We start from the raw sequence: 22,425 nt of genomic DNA on the forward strand, positions 1-22,425 counted from the left end.
TGGTTTCTTTCAGCCTCTGTATTGTAAAATCGACTTTTTTAAAGTGATTTTCAGAAAACATGCATTTGTTGAGTTTTCAGATTTACCAAGAAGTTTAAGATCAGGGTCCTGCCCCAACATCCACAAAATGTGGAAACCAAATCTAGGATCAAATGCAAGCATTACCAAAACTTCTGTTTATTTTCTTAACATATTTGAGAGGCAGAGAGAGAGCAAACCCAGACAGCTAATTCCCATCCTCTGGTTCACCCTTGTAATGTCTGCAGTCCCCCGCCCCAGGCCAGGCTGAAGTTGGAGCCAGGAACAAAATCTGGGTCTCACCTATGGCTGGCAGCAGCCCAGCTCCTTGACCTTGACCCTGCTGCTTCCTAGGGTGTGCACTCGCGGGAGCCTGGAGTTAAGAGCAGCCTTGGAACTTGTACCAGGCATGCCAGTATGGGATATAGCTGGCAGGATGCCAAGTGGCAACTTGACAACCAAGCCAAATAGTATTCCGTTTCTTAGCCAAATCACTTTCTGAAGGGAACACATTGTTTTGAGATTCCAAAATGTCTTATACCTGTGTACAAATATATAAATATGTTTACTTTTATACATTCATCCATCCCTATTGCTGGTAACACAGGTAGATCAGATCAAAACTTCAGTATTTCCTGGGAAAGACTGCCCAATTTCATCTTCGCTAGTATCAGTTCATGCCAGATTCTAGAATGTGCCCTCTGTGGATTTAGAACTCCTTTGGAAAAGAGGCCATCATGAAGCCAAACGTGATGCCCTGTGGGTACAGAAGGTGCTTTGTGAGCCTGGGGTCAGACTGGGGCTCCAGTCCTGGGCTGTGCAATGCAGCAACAACTGCCCATGGACAGCTCTTAGAAGTTAAATGTGTTGGAGACAAAAGTGAAAACATAATTCCTTAATCACACGGCCACATTTCAGATGTTCAGTAGCTGCATGTGGGTGTTTAAATGTGTTAAGATTTAGGGCTCAGCATGATGGTTCAGTGGCTAAATCCTTGCCTTAACCGTACCAGAATCCCATTATAGATGCTGGTTCATGTCCCAGCAGCCCCACTTTCCTTCCAGCTCCCTGCTTGTGCCTGGGAAAGCAGCCGAGGATGGCCCAAAGCCTTGGGACCCTGCACCCACCCTCGTGGGAGATCTGGAAGAAGCTCCTGGCTTCAGATCAGATCAGCTCCAGCTGTTGTAACCATTTGAAGAATGAATTATCGGACAGAAGATCCTGCTGTCTGTCTTTCCTCCTCTCTGTATATCTGACTTTCCAATAAAAATAACTTGTTAAATTTAAATAAATATTTTTAAGTGTAAATAAGATTTGAAAAGATGTATTTGCTCAGTTACACCAGCCATAGTTCAAGTACTCCATCCATCCTTGCCGTGAAGGTGAGGAACATGCCGATTATGGCAGAAGTTCTTCTGGAAATCGCTGCTTGCATAAACCTCTGGTCACATTAGGCCCAGGGCAAGCCTCCTTGTCAACACCCAGTACCTTGTGAGATCCAATACCCCATCCTGAGGGTCTCTGATTCTGTGTGTGTGTGTAGCATTAGGATGGTTGGGATTTTCTTCTGCAGTCTCTTGCTTAGATTGGCAAATATTATCTTAAGGAATTTATATGGCATATCCTATTAAAACATTTCTATTTCATTGAAAACATTTCTTATCTAAATAAGCGGTTTATTTATCTTGTGAATGAACAAAGCAATGAAATTTCAGTACAAACCAAGAACTCCCTGAAGGTATATTCCCACTAGAGGTTCTCTTTTCAGTCTAAAATGAGAGCTGTTTTTGAATTGTGATATAATGTAAATTACAGGGCTTTCATAACAAATACCATTTATTTTGCTGTCTCTGCACAGTCGCCTGTTGTGTAATGTGAAGCTTGCATACCATTTGGACTCTAACCTATTTTTCTTGAATTTGTAGGTTTGCGAAGATTCAGATCAGTGTGTCTGAGCCCATTATTCCATTCAGAGAGACGATCACAAAACCCCCCAAAGTTGACATGGTCAATGAAGAAATAGGCAAACAACAAAAGGTTGCAGTCATCCATCAAACTAAGGAAGATCAGAGCAGAATCCCTGAAGGCATCCAAGTGGATTCTGATGGCCTGATCACCATGACAACCCCCAATAAACTGGCCACTCTCAGTGTTCGAGCCATGCCCCTCCCAGAAGAAGTCACCCAGATTCTGGAAGCAAACAGTGATCTGATCCGTGCAATGGAGCAGCTGACATCCTCTATTTCTGAAGGCAAAAACAGCGAGGCAGTGCACCAGAGAACCCAAGAGAAAATTCTGGAATTCAAAGGGAAGCTGGAGCAACACCTAACAGGACGGAAATGGAGGAACACGGTGGACCAAATCTGGTCTTTCGGCCCCAGAAAATGTGGGCCCAACATCCTAGTCAATAAAAGCGAAAACTTCGAGCACTCGGTCTGGACCAGCCCCACCAGCAAAGCTTCAAAAGAGGCCAGCAGATTCCGAGATTTGGGCAATAGCATTGTGAGCGGCTTCCAGTTAGCAACCCTGTCGGGGCCCATGTGTGAGGAGCCCCTCATGGGTGTGTGCTTTGTCCTGGAGAAATGGGACCTGAGCAGACTTGAGGAACCAGCCGCAAGTCACAGACAGAATCTAGAGCCAGAGGAGCAGGTGGAAGCCAAACACACCTCCAATGGAGGTGAAGACCGAGAGCTGCACGAGGATGACCCCCCAGAGCCCGGTGAGAAGAGGACTGCCCAGAAAGGAGACTCGTCCCTCACAGACTGCTATGGGCCCTTCTCAGGTCAGCTGATTGCCACCATGAAGGAAGCGTGCCGCTACGCCCTGCAGGTGAAACCACAGCGCCTCATGGCAGCCATGTACACCTGCGACATCATGGCCACCAGTGACGTTCTTGGTAAGTTGGTGGTGAAACGTTGAGTATTGCAAGGACTTCCCCTTAGAACAGCACAGTCTCCCAGGTGCCAAAAGCTTAGACTCCTTTATGCTATTAACATTTTCTACAATACGAGGGAATGGAGGGCTTTGAAAGCTAGAGGCCTTGGGTCTTGAAACCTTCAGGGGAGGAAAAATGCAACTAATCAGGATTGTTTCGTTTGCAGCAAGTCGTTTTTTTGTTTTTTGTTTTTTTATAATCTTACATAGTTGATTAGGGTACAAAGGGTCGAGGGCAGCAGGAAAGTGGGTAAGACCATTGTTTCCACACTAATATTTCTCTCTCTCTCTCTTTTTTTCCCTGTATCTGGGATCAGGGGAGAAACAAAGGGAGAAGCCCCACCCAGCCTCCCACCCATCCCAGGTCCCTGATGTGGGGCATGCTCTAAGGGTTCTGCTCAAGCAGTTTTGATAGTTCAGCAGTTCTGAATTGCTGCCTATCTTGCTGTTCCAAACACGATGAAATCTATTCAGAATCCACTGGCTGACATAGTCTGTTCATGGTTGGAGTTCTGAGATCAGCAGTTCAGTTGGAGGGATCTCCAAAGAAACTTTGTCTGAGGTGGTCCCAGACCTGATTCTTGTGTGTGTTTGCCAGTACACGGTCTGGCACAGTCCATCGCCCCAATCAGCTTATGCCTATGCTGGTGGTTGCAGTTGCTGGGTGAGTTCAGTTTCCAGCCCTGTCTTCCACACGAACTGATAGGTGTTGCAGTCCAACCCGATCCTGCCTACTTCATACTCAGTCCTCATGCAAACCAGTGGGAGCTGCAGCCTAGTTGGGGCGACTCATGCTCGTCCGCGTGCTTGCCAGGATGTACCGCAGATTCGTCCAGTCTGTCCCACATCCCATTTAGCTCTCATACATGTCAATGGGCATTGAGGCCTAGTTCAACCCAACCAACCCTACTATCCAGCCCACACACATACTGGCAGGTGCCTGTCTAGCCACCCCTGCCCTGTCCTGGTTTTCGTGCTGTCCAGTGAGAGTGGTAACCCAAGAAGGAGGTGCCCATTATTTCCCTCCTAAGCTACTCCCACTCCCAGATTATGCATTCTCTGGGTGGTTCTGGAGTTTAAACCCCAGTGTTTAGCTCCCAGTGCCAGCCTTTACCAGCTGATGCTACGGCAAAGCCCAACCAGCCCTCACCCACTCTAATTTTTGCTTGTACCAGTTGGAATAGTCAGCCCAACCTGACTTTTCCCTGATCTAGTCCACATGAGGTCCACAGGTGTTGTAGTCCTGCCTGGTCTGATCTGTCCCCATCCCAGCTCACACTTTCCAGTGGGAATGGTTGTCCAGCAGAGGAACCCACATTTCACCTGCAGCTTTGCCCCTCCCTGCCTGGTTCTTACGTGTGCTGTTTGGGCGCTGCGGCCACATCTGGTATGCCTATGGGTACCTTTCCCTGGCCTGGTCTGGGTTGCTCCCTATCATAATTCTTGTGCTCACCTGCAGGCACTGTGTCCTGACAGATGAGTTTCCCAAGCTCCTCCATCAGAACCTCTCCCTATGCCAGATCTTGCGCATATTGGTGAGTCCATGGGCTAGCCCTCCTTGCTGGCCTTCAGTCCATTCCGGTTCTCACTGTTGAATGTTTCAGCCCAGCCAAGGCTTGTCCATACCCAGACACAGCTCACACATGGCTCAGTAGGAGCAGAGACCCAGCCTAGTCCGTCCTACATCTACCTTGGTTCTCCAGAGCACCAGATGGTGCAGCGTCTAGCCTGGTTAGGTGCACCCAGCCCCAGTTCACACTTGTGCCAAGGGAGATTGCAGCGATATCCAGACCAGAACACATCCCCCACTCTGGACCCCACACTCTCCTGTGGGAACCCCAACCCAGCAAGGGTGTACTCTCACAGCTCCCCAACCGAGCCTATTCCCAGCCCTAGATTATGTACATGCCAGTGGTTGCTCTGACCCAGTTGGCTTAGCCCCTCACCTGTCTCAGCCTTTGTCTTCGATGCTGTGGCCTAGTATCCCTGGCTCATGCAGACCAGTCAGTGTAAGAGCCTAGTTCGGCATGACCTGTGCTCCATCCTGATTTCTGTTCTTCCTTGTGAGTTCAGGTTTGCTTGGCCCCAGCATTGGGTCCGGCCTGGCTGGGGCAACCCCCACAGCCGCCACACTGCTGCAGCTGGTCGTTTTAATAGATTAATCTTCCACCTGAAGGGAAACACTGGAGTTTTGTGTTACAAAATCCCTTTTGTTTCCAAAGGGTTACCTTACGTAAATATATACAGATACCTGTTTCTTCACAGTTTTCTAAGAAATTGGCATGTGATGTTCAGCATTTTTTTCCCTGAAGAGGTTGTCTGTTTTTTAACCTGCATTTGACCCCTACCTTACTGTCAGTGATTTCTCAAAAGGGCCTAAAGAACTGTGAGAGCCCCTCGTGTTTCTCGGGCCTTGAATTCAGTTAAGAAAGCCAGGTACTTTCTCATGTGCTGCTCAGCATCTTGCACGTCTCGAACGTCTAATTCCACCTGCTGTCCAGTGCATGTACTGTTGGCCTGACTGAAGAGAATGGATGCTGGGAGCCCAGGCTCTTGTTGCCCTCTGTTAACATTATACAGATAGGTGAACACATCTCCTTAGCTGGGAAGTAGCGGTCAAGGCCTTTGTGTTGTCTTTAAGGGTTGTGTTCTTGAAAGCTCTGCTCGCTTGCACTTCCTGACCCGTCCTCACTCGGTTCCCTCTTCCGTCCACGGTGCAGGTTCTCCTGTAGTAGAGGTAAAAGGACAATCTCTCCTCCTCCTCCCTTCATTGAGATTGCCTGTGATGGGTGCCTTTTAGATCCTTACTCCCCAGAGGAGTTCGTCTTGTTATCTCACATCGAGTTGTCTGTGATTTTTTAAGTATTTTTTTTCTTTCTCTTTTACATCTGAAATTATGTTTCCTAAAGTGTAAGGACCATGGAGGTCTGTGCCCTGCCTTTTCTCAAGAGAATGGAAACATATATTTCTTCCCCAAATAATGGGAATACAGATATCCTCCCCAAATTGCCATCACCCCTGCATTATCCATTTCAAGTGGCATCTGTCCTTTCTTTTCTGAGAAAATGAATCTTCAGCCCATCATCCCCTGAAGCCAGAGCAGCTGTGGGTATTGATCCGATGGAATCTCCCCGCAGACTGGTCAGTTACCCTGCTGAGTCACCATTCTGTGTCCACTGTCTCATTTCTCTTAGGAAATTGTCACCTGGCCCCCACGTGGGACCAGGCCAGGCGAGGACAGTCTTTCAGAATGTGATCTCTCACCCTGTCGTCTGGTCTGCTTGCTGGCCAGCCTTCCCTGGTCTGTGTACTCCCTGCAGTCACTTTGTGGGGAGCAGTGCCTCCCCAGGCCCTCAGGGAAGTCTACCCTTTTCTTCTCTCTGGAGCATCACTTTCCCTTGCCTTGTCAGGTGCAGGCCCCCCACCCCCTGTGCAACTTTCCTTGTTTACCTTCTTTGTGGCAACTGTGGCTTGGCTGATAGAGGTTTCTGTTTCATTGTCTCCACCCTTAAATTTCCCTGAGACCAACTGACTACCACACCCAGTGCCTTACCAAGAAGCTCTTTCTACATGTGGTCAGGATTTCTCCCCTGCTGGGCTGGTTTGAATGAAGTCTTGTTGCTGGGAGGAAACATCTCCTCTGCTGCATGTGTTCTCGGTGTTGGAGAGGGGATCTTGGGTGACAGGGATCCCTGGCGTCCAGGGAGCTGTCCACCTGGCTCCTGACTTGGGTGTGCTTTTCTTGCTCAAAGAAGTGAAGGGAACTTTGACCTGCTGCCCCCACCCGCCTCGTTTCCACAGCACACTTTATCTCCTGTATGCTGGAAGAACAGCTGTGTCCGGTCAACTATGCTTGCTTGATTTAATATTTTACTATCTCAGCGACAAAAGGGAGGAGGTTAGTGTGACCTAGTTTAGAAGAAGTGCCCCGTGTTTGTAATTGAAGTTATTCCACAGTTATCAACAACAATAGAAATCTTTTTTTTTTTAAAGATTTATTCATTTTATTACAGCCAGATATACAGAGAGGAGGAGAGACAGAGAGGAAGATCTTCCGTCCGATGATTCACTCCCCAAGTGAGCCGCAACGGGCCAATGCGCGCCAATCCGAAGCCGGGAACCTGGAACCTCTTCCGGGTCTCCCACGCGGGTGCAGTGTCCCAGTGCATTGGGCCGTCCTCGACTGCTTTCCCAGGCCACAAGCAGGGAGCTGGATGGGAAGTGGAGCTGCCGGGATTAGAACCGGCGCCCATATGGGATCCCGGGGCTTTCAAGGCGAGAACTTTAGCCACTAGGCCACGCCGCCGGGCCCATCAATAGAAATCTTAAGATGGGAGAAAAATGTCCCTCCATGGGAAGCTTTCCTTTCCATCTCATTTTCCATTTTCTTTTTGCTGCCCTGTCCATAATACATTTTGCAAAGCTGTCACCTTATAGCAAAAGTGATTCGCTATTTTGCTTTAGAGTTAATTTATTTGAGTTTTAAATATTGCCAGATGAGCCTGCATTTTCTTATTTTTGTCTTTTAAATTTCGTTAATTATTTGTGTATCTGAGAGAAGGAGTTTCCATCCACTGGGTCGTTACCCAGAATGCTTGCACTAGCCTGGGAGCCGAAGATGGGAGAATGCAAACTCAGCCCGGGGCTGTACGTGAGTGGCAGCAAGCCTGCAACCTGAGCCGTGCCCACGGCGTCCGGAGCCCGCCTGGTCACTTCTCAACCTTTTGGGCAAAGTCAAGTGCACAGTCTGCCCAAGCAAGAAGCTGGAGTCAGGAACTGCAACTGGGACTCAGGCCCAGGTACCGTGAGCTCCAGGTGCCCTAACCAGTGTCTCAACTGTTGGGACAGAGACCTGTCCCTACTTATTTGATAAGCATACCTCAGTCGGGCTTCTTTAAATTTGTAGTGTTCATTTGAAATTCTGCATGTTAAGCTGACGTTTTAGAGTTTACGTGCCTGTCATCCATAAAGTGGAAATTCACATTGTTCCCTGGTTTTTGTTTTTCTTCACCTGTTGGAAAAAACATTATTGTGAATAGCTGCTGCTTTCCTAAGTTCTAAGGAAGACAATAGCATACCTTTGGCTGCCTGACCTCCAGCTAAGAAGGTTGTAGAGGAGTGGGTGTTTAGTGCAGTGTGTAAAATGCTGGTCACCATACCTACATCTCCTATGGGGCGCCTGGGTTCAATTCCAGTTCCCTGCTGATGCACACCCTTGAAGGCAGCGGGTTATGTTTCAAATACTTGGGTTCCTGTTACCCCTATGGGAAAGTCGGCCTAAGTTCTCAGCTCTATCGGTGGCTTGACCCATCTCAGCTGAAACAGACATTTGAGGAGCGAGCCAGTAGGTCGAAACTCTGTCTCCATGCTTTTGAAATGAGTTTAAAAATTTTGTAGAATCTACAACTTGCTCACTCTTGTGGAGCAGAATCTGTAACACCATAAAGGAACAGACATGGTTCAGTGGAGCCCAAATGGGGAGGAGCTTGTTTTGAACTTGACATTAGAGAAGACACTGGCACATCAAGCTGTCTCTTCATGGGCCTTGAATGACGAAGAGGACTTGGAAGCAGCAGCGGACTGAGAGTGTGGATTTGCGATTGAAGAGATTGTGAAGTCAGAATAGAAAGCCCACACATGGGTGACTGCAGGCGGTCCTGGTTTACCCTCGGCACAGTGCACAGGGTCTGTGCTCCCTGCACCCTAGGTTGTGACAGTCCCAGGGGCTGATAGAGTGTGCGACTGACTGCCAGTCAGCCTGAAGTGCAGGTTCAGGCCCTGTAGTGTGGTCGAGAACTGAACTCCACTCAGAACTTATTGACCTTTCTGTTGCTGTCTTTTTCCCTAACAAGTCCTCTTCTCTGGTCCCTTATGTGTGGCAGGGCACTCGGGCATCTTTAAGTGAACAAATGAGTGACCACGAGTTCAGAGCTACTTCAGAAAATTGGCGGAGAAGTAATCCAAGGTGCATTTATTTTGGTGCAAAACATTTCTGAAACTCCTATTAGGAGAGGTCTTTAAAAAGTTGATAAGAAATGTATGTGGTGGAAAAAATGAAGTGTGGGTTACCTGGTATCTGCGGAGCCACAGGGATCCTCGTTGAGCTGGCTGATTAATTGCCCAGTGATAGTAGCAGCGAGTTTAGAGAGAAAGTCTCAGTGGATCCCAGCATTGGGCGTACCTGTCGCGAGAGCCAAGGGTGCGTCGAAGCGTTCATTACCGTGTTTTCCTTTGTCTGGTGATCCATCACCGTGCCCTAGTTTTCAGATATTGCTTTAGTGGACTTAAAATTGGCTCAACATCACATGATTAATTATATTCATTTTCAGCTACAGTTATTGACCCAAGGCTATTGGGATGGTCCGTGAATGGGAGGAGCTGCCGGCCTATGCAACCATAGTCAGCTCCTTCATCCTGCCACTCTTGTTTTCTGTTTATTTCCTTGTAACTTTTCTGACAATAAGGTAGCCTAGTCAAGGTCACACCTATGAGCTAAGTAGTCAGGTTTCTTTTCTTTTCTTTTTCCTGCCATAAAGATTAACGGTTATTCCACTGTTTGCAGAGGTTTTTTTTTTTTTTTTTGAAGTATTCATTTCTGGTCATCACCTACTAAGAGGAACGTACATAAGTTGCATTAGTTCAAGTAGAAAAGGGAACAGAATGGGAAATACAGTGTGTATCCTCCCAAACATTGGCCTAGAAAAGAAAAAAGAAGTAACTGTCTTTGAATAGCTTAAATTTGGCTGATTTGTGGCAGAGAGATTAAACTTGTCCCATATGATAAAACCATGACTTTACAATTAGCCACTTGTGAGAAATAGACTTGCAGACCAAGAATTAGCTGGCTGTTGGTTCTATCCAAAGACAGTGTTTGCCAGCGGCGTGAACTGCTATCGGAATAGAATGTGTTGACCCTTCATTTCCCCTGTAAGCACTGTGGCAACTGTAATATGAATGACAAGGGCAACTGCTGGCATTGTGAGAGTGACATTGCCTCCTGCAGGAGGTGGCGTGTTCCTGGAGTGAATGGCAAATGTGGGAATGGAGGTCGAGTGAGAGGTCTGGCACAGAAAATCAGCTCTAACCATGAAATAATAAAGGAGGTGATTCCCCGGGGAGAAGGTGTGAAGACCGCAAGCATCTCCCCAGAGTCAGACCTGCCGGAGATACTGAGGCACACGTTGGAGCGACGCTCACGAGGCCACGAGAGTGTGGAGGGGCATGCGGTAGGAGAGCACCAGCAGAGGGGTGATACCAGGAGAGCGAGGCTTGAGAAGAGGGCACTCTCAGGTTGGGAGTATGACAATGATTATGAAATTTCATGTCAGCATTTGGGGGAGTTCAGGACAAGCAGGAAAGCCTCCATTCTAAAGAAAATGCACGGTGAGGAAGCGGAAGCTGATGGAACAGTGGCCTCAGCTGCCTCGAAGGCCGGCGTCCACGGCGGCGTGCCTGTTCAGTCGCAGCTCCCTGCTGACCGCCCCTGCGAAGGCTTGGGCTCCATCACTCACGTGGGAGCCCTGCATGGAGTCCCTGGCTCCCAGTTCGCCCGGCCCCTCATGGCTTTGCAGGCATTTGGGGAATAAATCCGTAGTGGGTACTGTTCTGCAGCTCTGGCTGTATTTCCCTCTTCCTCTCCTCAGCTCTCTGACTGTGCCCGATGGGACCGGGGGAGAGAAAGTATAGTTAGTGACTAGCTACTTGGGGTCAAAGTGTCACCTTGATCACTCATAGAGCTTTTACTATTTGTTTTTAATTGTTTGAAATGAGAGGTCTCCTATCTGATTGTTAACACACCAAAAGCTTCCAACAGCCAACGGAGAACCAGCACAAAGCCAGGAGCCTGGAATTCCATCCAGATCTCTCTCTTCTGGGTGGCAGGACCCAACCACGTGAGCCATTGTCTGCTGCCTGGCGGAGTGCACAGCAGCAGGAATTTGAAATTTAGCACAGAGCTGGGATTTGAGCCCACACATTCCAAATAGAGGATGCAGGCATTGCAAGTAGCATCTTAAACCTTATGCCTGCCCCCAACTTGGCTTGTTTTTAAGCTAAACCTGAAGATGATGAAGGCCCATTAGTTTATAGGGTGATTGGATCGGGGGAGAAAGCTTTCAACCTTTACTCCCCAGATGGCTGCAAAGGCCAGGGCTGAGCCAGGCCAACGCCAGAGGCTTTATCTGGGTCCCCCACATGAGTAAACGGGGGCCCAAACACACCAGCTCATCTTCCACTGCTTTTGGCAGGTCCTTAGCAGGGAGCTGGATGGGAAGTGGAGCCGGCGAGACAGGAACTGGTGCCAACAAGACGTGCTAGCTTAACAGGCAGCCTGAACCTCTTCAGCCAGCAGCTAGTCCTTGTTTTAATTTCTCAGACCCTTCCAGGATCTTGGGTTTTCAGCTATTTGTTTTCCTTTTGTCCTTAATAACCACCATCAGGGGAGAAAAAAGGCTTGGAGATTGAGGTCATTTTACCCTGTGTCTTCAGTTATTAGTTCAATATATATCATGTATATATATATAAACACACCCTGCGTGTGTGTGTGTGTGTGTGTGTGTGTGTGTAAAGGTAAGTGAGTGGGTGTGTGCATGCATACCAGACTCTTAGGAGGCAGGAGTGCAGGATGCAGTGTAACCTCAGAGGCTACCTCAGCCCCTGCTTGTCTGCAGTGTGGAATTTGGAGGATAATGCGTGCACGGGCGATTCCTGTGATTGCAATTGCTGTTCATGTGGTGGATGAAGGAGGAAGCTTTCGTGAGTACGTGCTGGCTGTCCCAGCTTCCTCCCACTCACAGCCCTGATTTGCTTTTACATTCCTCCTATCAGTTTATCGATCGATTTATCTCACACACATTCTCCCTCTCTCTACTCTCCAATAAAGAAATACTGTCGAAAAATTCCCCTGTGTTTGCAAACCAGAATCATCAGTGACATTGAATCATTACAGGAGGTGATGCAGAAGTGGTCATGTCTTTTGTGTGGCTGAAGTTACGGGACCAGGCAATGAATTTAGCAAATGTATGGCTTTGCAGGCCGGGTCTACGCCGTCCTGTCGAAGAGAGAAGGCCGAGTGCTTCAGGAAGAGATGAAGGAGGGGACGGACATGTTCATCATCAAGGCCGTGCTGCCCGTGGCTGAAAGCTTCGGCTTTGCTGATGAAATCCGGAAGAGGACGAGCGGCCTGGCCAGTCCGCAGCTGGTGTTCAGCCACTGGGAGGTACGTCCCCGCCCCAGCCCTTCCTCCACCTCTCTCGACGCTCTCCCTGCCAGAGAGGCCCCGGCACTGCTGACAGCAGGCCACTTGCCTGCCCCCGGCCCCACCTGCCAACATGGACGGCAGAGGATGGCAGGCGGCTTTTCTCATGTGGGTTGGCTGGGCCTGAGATCATGCGTGGCTTGCACACATTTGCCCTCCCTCTGTGTTTAGTGTAAGATGTAGACAGATGCACAACACGTAAGCCGGGTTTTCTCCCAGTAAAGTTTGAATTCAGGTATTTGTACAAGAGAGCCAACAGCTCTTGAGAAAATGGAACTGCATGGAGGGGAGCAGTTGTGCCCCTTGCAAGGAGGAGCTCTACATGGAACCCCCCACGTTTCCTGTTCCTCCTGCCCCATGTGTAAAGAGGCAGGGTTTCTGTGGCTTTCCAGGTTTAGGGGTGTAAAGTGCTCAGCCAAACACTTCATTGTCAGCATAGACAAAGGAAGGTAGAAAGATGAGCTGTATCTATAATCATAAAAGGAGACTCAACAAATGCGCGCTCCGAGGAGAGAAGAAGGGTTGTAACACATTGTTCCTTAAGCTTGGGGGGGGGGGGGTTGTGGAATCCTGACCGCAGGTGACCATGCGTTGAGGTCAGGCCAGCCTTCCTGGAAAGCAGACCCCAGACCGCTGAGCCGGGGGCCCTGGGAGAAGAGGCGGCTGGCGAGGCTGTGGGACCTGTACCCACCATGGGCTGCGTTTCCTGGAAAAAACTGAGGGTCACGAATAGGATTTTTAAACTAGAAGATACATATAGGAAAGTTATGTAAAGAAAAGAGTCTGTGTTGTCACTATTTTACAGGAAATCTTGTGATTTTTTTTTTTTCTCTTACCATGGAAATTTATAGTTTAGTGGAAGAATCGTTGACTCAGATAATCCTGGTTTCAAATGTTGCTTCTGCCACTTACTGGAACGAATCATGAACCACGCTCAGTGCTTTTGGCCTCTAAGGCACAGTGTGTCACACGTGTGAGTTAGTGCCTGCCACAGCCTGTGACTGCCACTGTCTGTCCACACCACATTCCTTATGTCAGCTCTGGGCAGCGTGGCTCTGTACCAGGCTTCATGCAATGGGCAGGGTTTCTTCTTTAACTCAGTATTTTAACAAAACTCATGGTTCAGGTTCTATATTGTTATTTCCCTCACTGTTTTTCTTCTCTTTTTAGTGTGATGTGTCCCTTTCTCAAGAACACTTTAAGCAGAGATTTCAAATTTGTTTTGTTCTGTAGCTGAGAGCCCTCCCAGGTCAGTGGCAGGAGTCCAGCTGCTTGACCTGTCTTGGAGGGTCTGTGTTCGCAGGAGACAGGAGCCAGAGCCGGGGCTTGAACCCACACGTCAACGTGGACTTTGGGTATCCCAGCCAGTCCTAACTGTCTGTCCAGAGAGTTTAAATTTAGATCATGAATGGAGAATGAGAGTAATTGAAAATGAGCTTCATTTTAAAATACAGTTTAGAAGGAGGTGAATCAGGAAATTAATGGTGACACTCGAGAAAAACTATAGGTTCATATTGTCTGCACTGATAGAAGTTAAACAAATTACATAACATCTTATTTATTGGAAAGAAGCACACAGACGGAGTGAGATCCTCCCATCCACTGGTTCACTCTCCAGATGACTGCAAGAGCTGGGGCTGGGCCAGGCCAGAGCCAGGGCCAGGTCTCCATCTAGGTCTCCCTGGGTGGCAGGAGTCCAGGTGCTTGAGTCATCCTCCACTTATGTGCCATAACGAGGGTCTGGACCAAAAGTGGCCGAACCAGGACCCCAGCGACCACTTTGATAGGGATGCTGGCTCTGTAACTTGCAGCTTAACTTGCTGTGCCACATTCTTAATGTTTGATAGAATCACAGTTAATGTTCTGAGTTAGGTTGATTTTGTTTTTTGTTTTTGTTTTTGTTTTCTCAGTGTAAATTCTTTATTTTAGCAGTCACTTACTGGAAAGTTTTTCCCTTCCATTTTGCAGGGCTGGGAGTGGGTCTGGCTCTTTTATTATCTCACGTCAGTAGTTACAATTGTTGCCTTTTATTTTGTAGTGAAGACAATAACCCCAAAATATTTATTTATTAAGCCTCAAGCTTATGAATAGTAATTTATTTTTTTATTATCATTTATTTTTATTGGAAAGGCAGATATACAGAAAGGAGGAGATAAAGAGAGAAAGATCTTCCATCCACTGGTTCATTCCCCAAGTGGCTGCAACAGCCAGAGCTGAGTCAATCTGAAGCTAGTATCTCGGAACCTCTTCCAGGTCCCTCACACAGGTACAGGGTTCCAAGGCCTTGGGCTGTCCACCATTGTTTTCCCAGGCCACAGGCAGGGAGCTGGAAGGAAAGTGGAGCAGCCAGGACACGAACTGGTGCCCATATGGGATCCTGGTGCGTGCAAGGCAAGGACTTTAGCCACTAGACTACTGCGCTGGGCCTGGATAGTAGTTTTTTTTGAAACTTTTTTTTTATTATTATCATTTTATGATACAGTTACATAGGCCCTGGGATTTCCCTTATTCCCTCCCCAATTCCCCCCCCCCCCGAGTTCCCCTATATTATTACCACAGTACAGTTCCTCATACACAGTCATATGTCCATCATTGCGGGCATGGACAATGGCAGAGAGTCCAGAATCCCTATTCTGCCATCTTGATTCTCCGGATAGTAATTTTTTATTCCTCTAAAATCCTAGCCTTTTACTTTCGGTTTTTGGCACTTGGCGGTTGTGTCTGAGCATAAGCCAGTATGAAGTAGAGGCGATGCGTTATAGTGGGCCACACCTGAGGAACGGGCACCGTGCCTGGCACTTCTACAGGCAAACATCATACTGACTCCTCTGCCACAGGGCTTAGTGACCAGACCTGTCATCGTCAGCCAGGAGGCTGAGGGACACTTACAACTGGACAGATACCACCATATAATGACCTTGAGAGGCCACAGACTTGGTTTATTGGCACCACCTTTGCCAAAAACGGCCTTCAGAACTCGCAGCTCTTGCTCCTAAATATCTTAGCAAATGGCAAGTGTTTTGTCTCGTGAAGATGGCCTTGATCAACACCGGGCAAAAACCCAGGGTTACCAAGAGGGTGTGGATCCCCCAGGTAATCACCAGAACAACGTCTCTAAGTGCAGACTCAGGGTAGGCACCAGAGCAATCACCAATACGGCAGCGTGATTGGGCGAATGTGTTTGAATTCAAACATTCTGGTTTTTGTTCCAAAACCTCATCATTTTACAGGACTGTCCTTGCAAGTGGTTCTGTAAGTTTATTTTTAAAAATTACAAAGTCCCCCTTATTCCCTGCTAGGCAAATGATACTAGGGTGCTCCAAAAAGTCCATGGAGAAAATGGAATGAAAAAATCAGTTTGTTGGGGGTGCAAAAGCATTTAGAAGTCAGCTGATGGTTTGTTTTCACCTGTGCCTTGCCCAGCCTGTCTGAAAACCCCCTGTGTCAGTCAGGACGTAGCTCGGGCTGCTGTGACAGGAGCCAGAGGCAGGGCTGCCTCCTGGGACTGGCTGCGTGTATGCTCACTCAGCTCTGCTGAGACTCCGACGGTTCCTCCTGCCGGTGCCACATCCACGTGTGAGCCAATAGGAACAGGGACAGGAAGGAGCAGGACATAGGCCTTTGCTGTAAGGACACCAACCTGGTCCTGCACGTCTCCTCCCATCTCTTCCCCACGGTACCCACAAGCGGTTGCTGTGACCATGCCTAACAAAACCCCATGCAACGAGGCCAGGTCAGGGCTCAGCAAACCAGGCTTCCTTGCCTGGTTGCATTTATTCACAGACTTGCCAAACATAACTCAGTACTTGGGACAGAAGCCCTGTGGCCTTTAGTGGCAGAACCACTGCCTGTCTGGCTCTCGACGGAGGAAGTGTGCCTCTTCCCGCTTGAGCCGGGGTGACTGTATGCCAGTGTAACAGTCCCGCTACCAAAAGAAAGCAGGCCGAGTGGGCATTAGGGGGCAGGAAGCATAAAAACAGCAGGGTTTTTCCAAGCAAGTGGTATTTATTTACATGATGACCAAGATGGTTTTTACTCTCCTTTATCTCCTGGAATTGAAAGCCTCCCGCCTTTTTTTTTTTTTTTTTTTGATTTATTTTTATTGGAGAGGCAGACATACAGAGAGAAAGATCTTCCATCCACTGTTTCACTCCCCAAATGGCCACAATGGCTGGAGCTGATCCAATCCGAAGCCAGGAGTCAGGAGCCTCTTCTGGGTCTCCCACACGGTGCTAAGTCCCAAGGCCTTGGGCTGTCCTTGACTGCTTTCCCAGGTGACACTCAGAGATGGATAGGAAGTGAAATAGTCGGAACACGAACCAGTGCCTATATGGGATCCTGGTGCATGCAAGGTGAGGACTTCAGCCACTAGGCTAACGTGCCGGGCCCTGAAATGACTTTTTAAAAATGCTAAAAAATTGACCTTATATACTTAGTAATTTTTAAAAATGTATATTAGTTTCTGGCTTAACTATATGGCTTGTTACTAAAAATCCATCTCTTGGACCTGGCTTCAGATAGGCTCAGCTCCGGCCATTGTGGCCACTTGGGTAAGCTAGCAGACTGCACTTCCTCTCTGTCTCTCCTCCTCTCTGTATAGCCACCTTTCCAATGTAAGTAGATAGATAGATAATAAATCTTTAAAAAAGAAATCAGTCTCTTTAGTAAATAACATGACAGGAAAAATGCTGTTCAGAAAAATTCTCCTCCAGTGTTGAGGCTCCCTTCTGTCATTTCCTGTCATGTTCCCCAAACTTTGCATCTTTGATATCTTGCAAATGACATCACGATTAATTTATCTGGATCTGATGCACATGCGGCTCCCAGTGCCCCGTGCCCAGCTACTCCATAATTAGTTTAGAAATAACACAGTTGTTGAGATCTGGCTTCTCACACCAAGGCGCCTTTTTTTTTTTCCTTTCATTTGTACCCTATCATAGCATGTAATTTACAATCAAGGGCTTTTGAGAGAAAGTACTTCAAGGAATAGAGAAAATAAAATTACAGTCATTTTCCACGAGGAAACCTTTGAAGTCAGCAATCTCATAATTTCTCTCTCAAGTTCCACCCTCCTCTGAAAAAAATGAAGAAAAGGAGCAAAAGGAGCTAATGACCGGCCCACAAGGAGCACCATGACCGCCCAGCTCCCCGCCATGCCCGGGTGCCAGCCACTCCCCGGCGGGGGCCCAGAGTTCATGCAGGGTTGGGAAGAAGTGATTCCCACGGCGGCGGCGAAGTTTATTTTGGATGCGGTGTTTCTCACCTGCCTCCCGTAATCATGGTACAAATGGGGCAAAACACTGAAACCGAGCTCCCAGTTTTTTCTGTCAAGGCTTTTCTTTAGGCCAGGCCAGCAGCTTGCATTTGTGAGCCAGCCAAGAGATGGCTGCAGCTTCCTCTCTGGTGTGACAGTGAGCCTGACCTGTGGCCTCAGAAGACCCTTCTGCCACATGCAGGCTGCACGACCCCACGGGTGGCCTTTCTCACTCCGCCCAGGCAGCACACAGCCAGCCAGAAGTGGCCCAGTGCACCTGCACCTCCCAGGACCCAGATCAGATGGCAGTGTGAAGCAGGTGGCTTTGGCAAATCAACAGGAACACAAAGCCATTGCCCAGAATAGTCACGGGAGGGAAGCCTGGGCCACTGTGCCATGGTCCCCATGGGAGTCGCTGGGGACAGACACTGATGTGGGTTAAAAGTGCCCTGGAGGTCTATGGGAACCAATGGAGCCCCTCACAGTGTTGGACCCTGCTTTTGAAACTCCAGGATCTTGTTTGGAAGCAAGGCCTCTGGTCTTCAGTTGGCTGGGCTGGGTCTGCTGTCTGTCACATTCCCTCCGGGACAGCTAGTCCCAGTGCGTTGTGTGCCTTTTGGTGGCTGTTCATGTACCCATTCTGGAATATGGCATGCTGTGTCTGTGGACATTTGAGCTTTCTTACCTTCTGGCTGTGTGAATCAGTCTGCCATGAACCCATGTGTACGCAGATTGGATCGAGTCTGTCTTTGCAGTCCCTTTGGGTAAATCCCCATGAGTAGAGTATTGAAGTCTATAGTAATCTTGTTTCTAACTTGAGGGAACTGCCACATTTTTTTTTTTTTTTTTTTGCACAGTGCCTGTAGCCATGTCAGGTTTTTCCTCACAGTATATGAGGTCTCAGGTTTCCTCACATCCTCCCCAACTTTCAGATCTGCCCCCTTTTGGTAACTGGTTTTATTGCAGCAGCCCCAGTGGGCCTGAAGTGGCATCTCCACGTAGTTTTGACCTGCCTTTCCCACCGGCCTGTTGACCGTCTGCGTATCTCTTGGGAGAGATGTTCAAGTCTTTGGGCGGTTTCTTCCTGGGCTGTCGACGCTTGCATACTGTCTCTTTGCGGAGTTGTGAAGCTTTTTTATACCTTCTGGATGTAAGTCTGTCTTTGCATTCCCCTGCTCTCTCTGCAGCAGTATTTGGTCTTCCCAATAGGCTGTTTCATCATGACTGCCCTAATGTTTGATGGGTGCCATCTGTGCCCTTTATTTGAGGTTCTCCTGCATGGCGTGTGAGCCCTCCTATGGTGGGGTCTGGTTCCTAGCCAGATGCAGAACCCCGTTTGGTGCTTTGTCATTCACCTGAGGTCATCTCTGGCAGGAATGTGACCTCCCCGTGCGGTGCTGAGTCACCCCTCATCCACTCTGAGGGCTCTGGCTCCAACCCTGACACTTACAGAGGCTCACTCGCTGCCATCGCCGGCTGGATGGTACAGGACAGGCCACGTCTCATCTCCAGTGCCGACTTGGCTTACGTCTTGTCTACAGCTCATTACTAATCCCAGTGCTAGGCAGACACAGCATTCTAGCTGGCCTCTATTCACCTTCAAATAGTCACGAAGCCTAGGTGGCAGAGGAAGGAGGAAGGGAAGGCTGCTTGTGTCTGCCTAGGCTCCGACTCACCAGCCACTGCGGAACGATCAAGAATGTGCTGGCAGGAATGAGTTGCTCTGTGAGCAAAGAATCCTATGGATGTTGCAAGTTGGGTTTCATCTATTTCCATGTGTTCACAGCTCCTGCGGTTCTTCACATTGGTTTACCCTCATCCTTCAAAAGCCTCATTGTCTATCGCCTGACTTCCCTGGCTAGGATGGGGTGACCCCCGGGGTATTGTACAAATGGGGTTTGCAGCTTCAGCTCTGTCTAAGCACACATTCTGTGTCCTTCTCCATCAGATCATTCCCAGTGACCCCTTCTGGGTGCCGACCACCGAGGAGGAGTACCTGCACTTTGGGGAGAAGGCCGACTCGGAGAACCAGGCCCGGAAGTACATGAATGCGGTGCGGAAGCGGAAGGGCCTGTATGTGGAAGAGAAGATCGTGGAGCACGCGGAAAAGCAGAGAACGCTCAGCAAGAACAAGTAGCCGAGCCCGTGGAAGGAAGCACACTGCCTCACGGGGGGCTGAACTCGGGACGGTCTCTCCTGCCACCTGCGCCCTGTGCGTTCCACTCAATAAAACCAATCCTTATAAATACCTGGAAGAGGATGTCGCAGAGAGGACTTTTCCCAGAGTGTGTTGTTTAAAATTGATCGTGGCTCGAGGCAAGAAGTTAGCCTAAATGCTGCAATGGTGGTTTGGTGTCGCCTGACAGCTGTGCAGGCTGCTCCTCTGCCGGCAGCCCCGCTGGCCTCGCAGCCTCTCCCCCGCCATCGCAACATCACACGTGGGGCCTCGGTGGAGAATCTCTGGGTAGAAACCACCGTCCTGCACGGCATCAGGCATCCTTTGGGGAAGCCAAACTGAGAAGGCACTCATCCTTCAGGTTCATCAGGCCCGGGCACTGGTAGAGCTGCCCCACCTCCCAGTGATGTCTGGCAAAGCAGTGAGGGCAGCGTTCAACGCTGGCCCTTGTAGAATCAGTGCTCATGGAAATTATATCCCTTCCCCGCAAAAAGTGAACTTTTTTCATTTTCTTGGCAGTTTCCCTCGAGGCTCGCTGGAGTGTGTCCATGAGGCTGTTGTCTTTAGGGTAAATATTTTCTTTCAGCCTCCGCGGTTGCCTCATTCCGAGTGGGCCCCATCTACAGAACAAAGGCAGTTCAGTAGAAAGTGGATTGTGTTGTGGTTTGATGTTGCACACATAATCCTTATAGCCATGGAAAAGGATTTTTTAACATAAAATGATCAGAGCCAACTTGGAGGTGTTTTTTGTTTGTTTGATTTTTTTAATGGACTCGCTTAATAACCTCAGTCATTCTCTGTCTTAGTTGCCATCTTAGCTATAATCTTGGAGCCCTGGCCCAGCTGGTCATGTCTGCTTGACCCAGACTGGGGAAAAATGTCACTAGATAACTGGCCATCCATTTCATTGTAACAAATAGTGATATCTGAGTTAGTATAGGAGAGCACACCATATACTGCTTTACTTAAACCTTGGCTACCCCAGGAAAAGCTAACGCATTAACTTACAGCAACTGTAGCCAGCATCATCAGCCTGCCAGACGTGCTCGCCAGTGTCCTGTCGGCCTCCACACTTGATGAGCAGATTACAGTGAAAGCGGTGAAGAGACGCCTGGCCCCGGGGAGTCGGCGCGCTTCCTGCAGTTCTCTGGAGCCCTGCCAGCTGTGCCAGTGTGCAGGCCCAGAGCCTGCCTTCTCGGTGGCTCAGGGAGATAAACGAGACAGGAGGGTAGACACAGAGGCAGCTGAGCGAGGTAGCTGGTCAGCCATCCAAATTCATCCTGACACAAGACAGTCAATGAGACCCCTGTCTGAGACGGCCCACAGAGAGCGCCCCCGGTGTCCCGGTGCCACAGCCAGGGCAAGCCTAGGTCCGTTGCATTCCTTGGAAGCAAGCCACGGAGCTGCCAGTGTGTGCGTGGTAATGAGGGCCGTTGTTACCTAGCAAAGCTTACAGAAGTTTCCAGGCAGGCCCTCTGGGACAGGGAGGGAGGTGAGGCTGAGGGAGCCATAAGCCAGGCCCCCCCTCTGCCTGCCTCTGAACTGAGGTGCTTGGGCAGCTGGCTGTCCACTTTGGGGACAGGCCTGCGACACATCAGCCTTTCCCAGCCAGCCCCAGAGCACAGGACAGGGAGGGATCCAGGGTCCTGCCCCTTCGCTCTCTGAGGGGCCAGAGTTCCTGTCCGTCAAGGGGCAGTGCCCTCCTTTTGTGGACTCGGGATTAGTGCCAGTCCTGCAGAGCTAGGAAGGAGGCCCACGTGTCAGGGACTTGCACACAAGGGAACTTTAAAAATGCTGTGTAAAACAGACTCAAAAGGCTTTTTTTTAAGATTAGTTTGTTTTTATTTGAAAGGCAGATCTACAAAGAAACATCTTCCATCCGCTGCTTCACTTCCCAAGTGGCCCCAACAGCCAGAGCTGTGCCAATCCGAAGCCAGAAGCCAGTAACCTCTTCTGGGTCTCCCAAGGCTTTGGGCCATCCTCCACTGCTTTCCCAGGTCACAAGCAGGGAGCTGGATGGGAAGTGGAGCAGCTGGGACATGAACTGGCGCTCATATGGGATCCCTCTGGGCTGCCCTGGTGAATCCACAAAAGTCGCTCACTACAGTAGGCAAAGGATCCACTACTAAAAAGTGCTTAGCTATCCTGCAAGGGCCAGGCTCAGCCTAGGTGTCAGACTTGTGTTTTCTTTTCCCTCCCCGGCATTCCCAGTGCCTGAACCCCACTCAGGGCCAGTCTCCCCTGCCTCACCAGGACAATTAGAACGGCACTGTGCCCCACTGTGCCCCACGCACACCTTCAGCCAACCCTCACAACATACCGCTGCCAGCCTGAATCCCCTCCAGTGCTTCACTCTCTAGCCCACAGCCCAAAACTGGTGACTCTAAGGACTTCCTCACCAATGCTGACCTCCCCACTTCTAGCCACACACAGCCATCACCGCACACCTGCTTGCAACCAGGCCCAGGTGACCTTCACGCCAGAGCCCAGCCGCCTCACTCATTTGGCACACTGGCTCCAGGACCACTGCCTTTCTGGGGCCTTCTGCCTCCCGCTTCTGAAGAGCCAGCAGCCAGCGAGAAGCCTTGGAGAAAGTCACAATGGAAATGCAGCAGGTGGTGCAGCTGCAGTCCCAAGGGCCACCCTGCCTCCATCTGGGCTGGACCCAGAAAGAGGAGCTGGATGAGCAGCAGTGACCCTCCTTCTCTGGCCAGGGGCTGCACAGTGACGTCCACACGGGGGCAGGGATGGACCAGAGCCACCCAAGAAAATGATGATGGAGTTCCA

The 22,425-nt window shown here is 49.3% G+C and overlaps 1 protein-coding gene across 2 annotated transcripts in view; it reads left to right on the top strand.

The window, feature by feature from the left end:
- The window catches only part of EFL1 (elongation factor like GTPase 1), a 118,851-nt gene extending 99,134 nt beyond the window's left edge, over nucleotides 1-19,717 (top strand). For both annotated transcript variants that reach the window (XM_058665541.1, XM_058665540.1), the window contains exons 18-20: nucleotides 1,944-2,914; nucleotides 11,985-12,169; nucleotides 19,411-19,717. In XM_058665541.1, the coding sequence (XP_058521524.1) occupies nucleotides 1,944-2,914; nucleotides 11,985-12,169; nucleotides 19,411-19,599 (1,345 nt within the window). In that variant the 3' untranslated portion in view covers nucleotides 19,600-19,717. The remainder of the gene's footprint in view (nucleotides 1-1,943; nucleotides 2,915-11,984; nucleotides 12,170-19,410) is intronic.
- The last annotated feature ends 2,708 nt before the right edge of the window (nucleotides 19,718-22,425 follow it).

The sequence above is a fragment of the Ochotona princeps genome, chromosome 6, assembly GCF_030435755.1.
Source record: "Ochotona princeps isolate mOchPri1 chromosome 6, mOchPri1.hap1, whole genome shotgun sequence".
In the NCBI taxonomy this organism is placed as follows: domain Eukaryota; kingdom Metazoa; phylum Chordata; class Mammalia; order Lagomorpha; family Ochotonidae; genus Ochotona; species Ochotona princeps.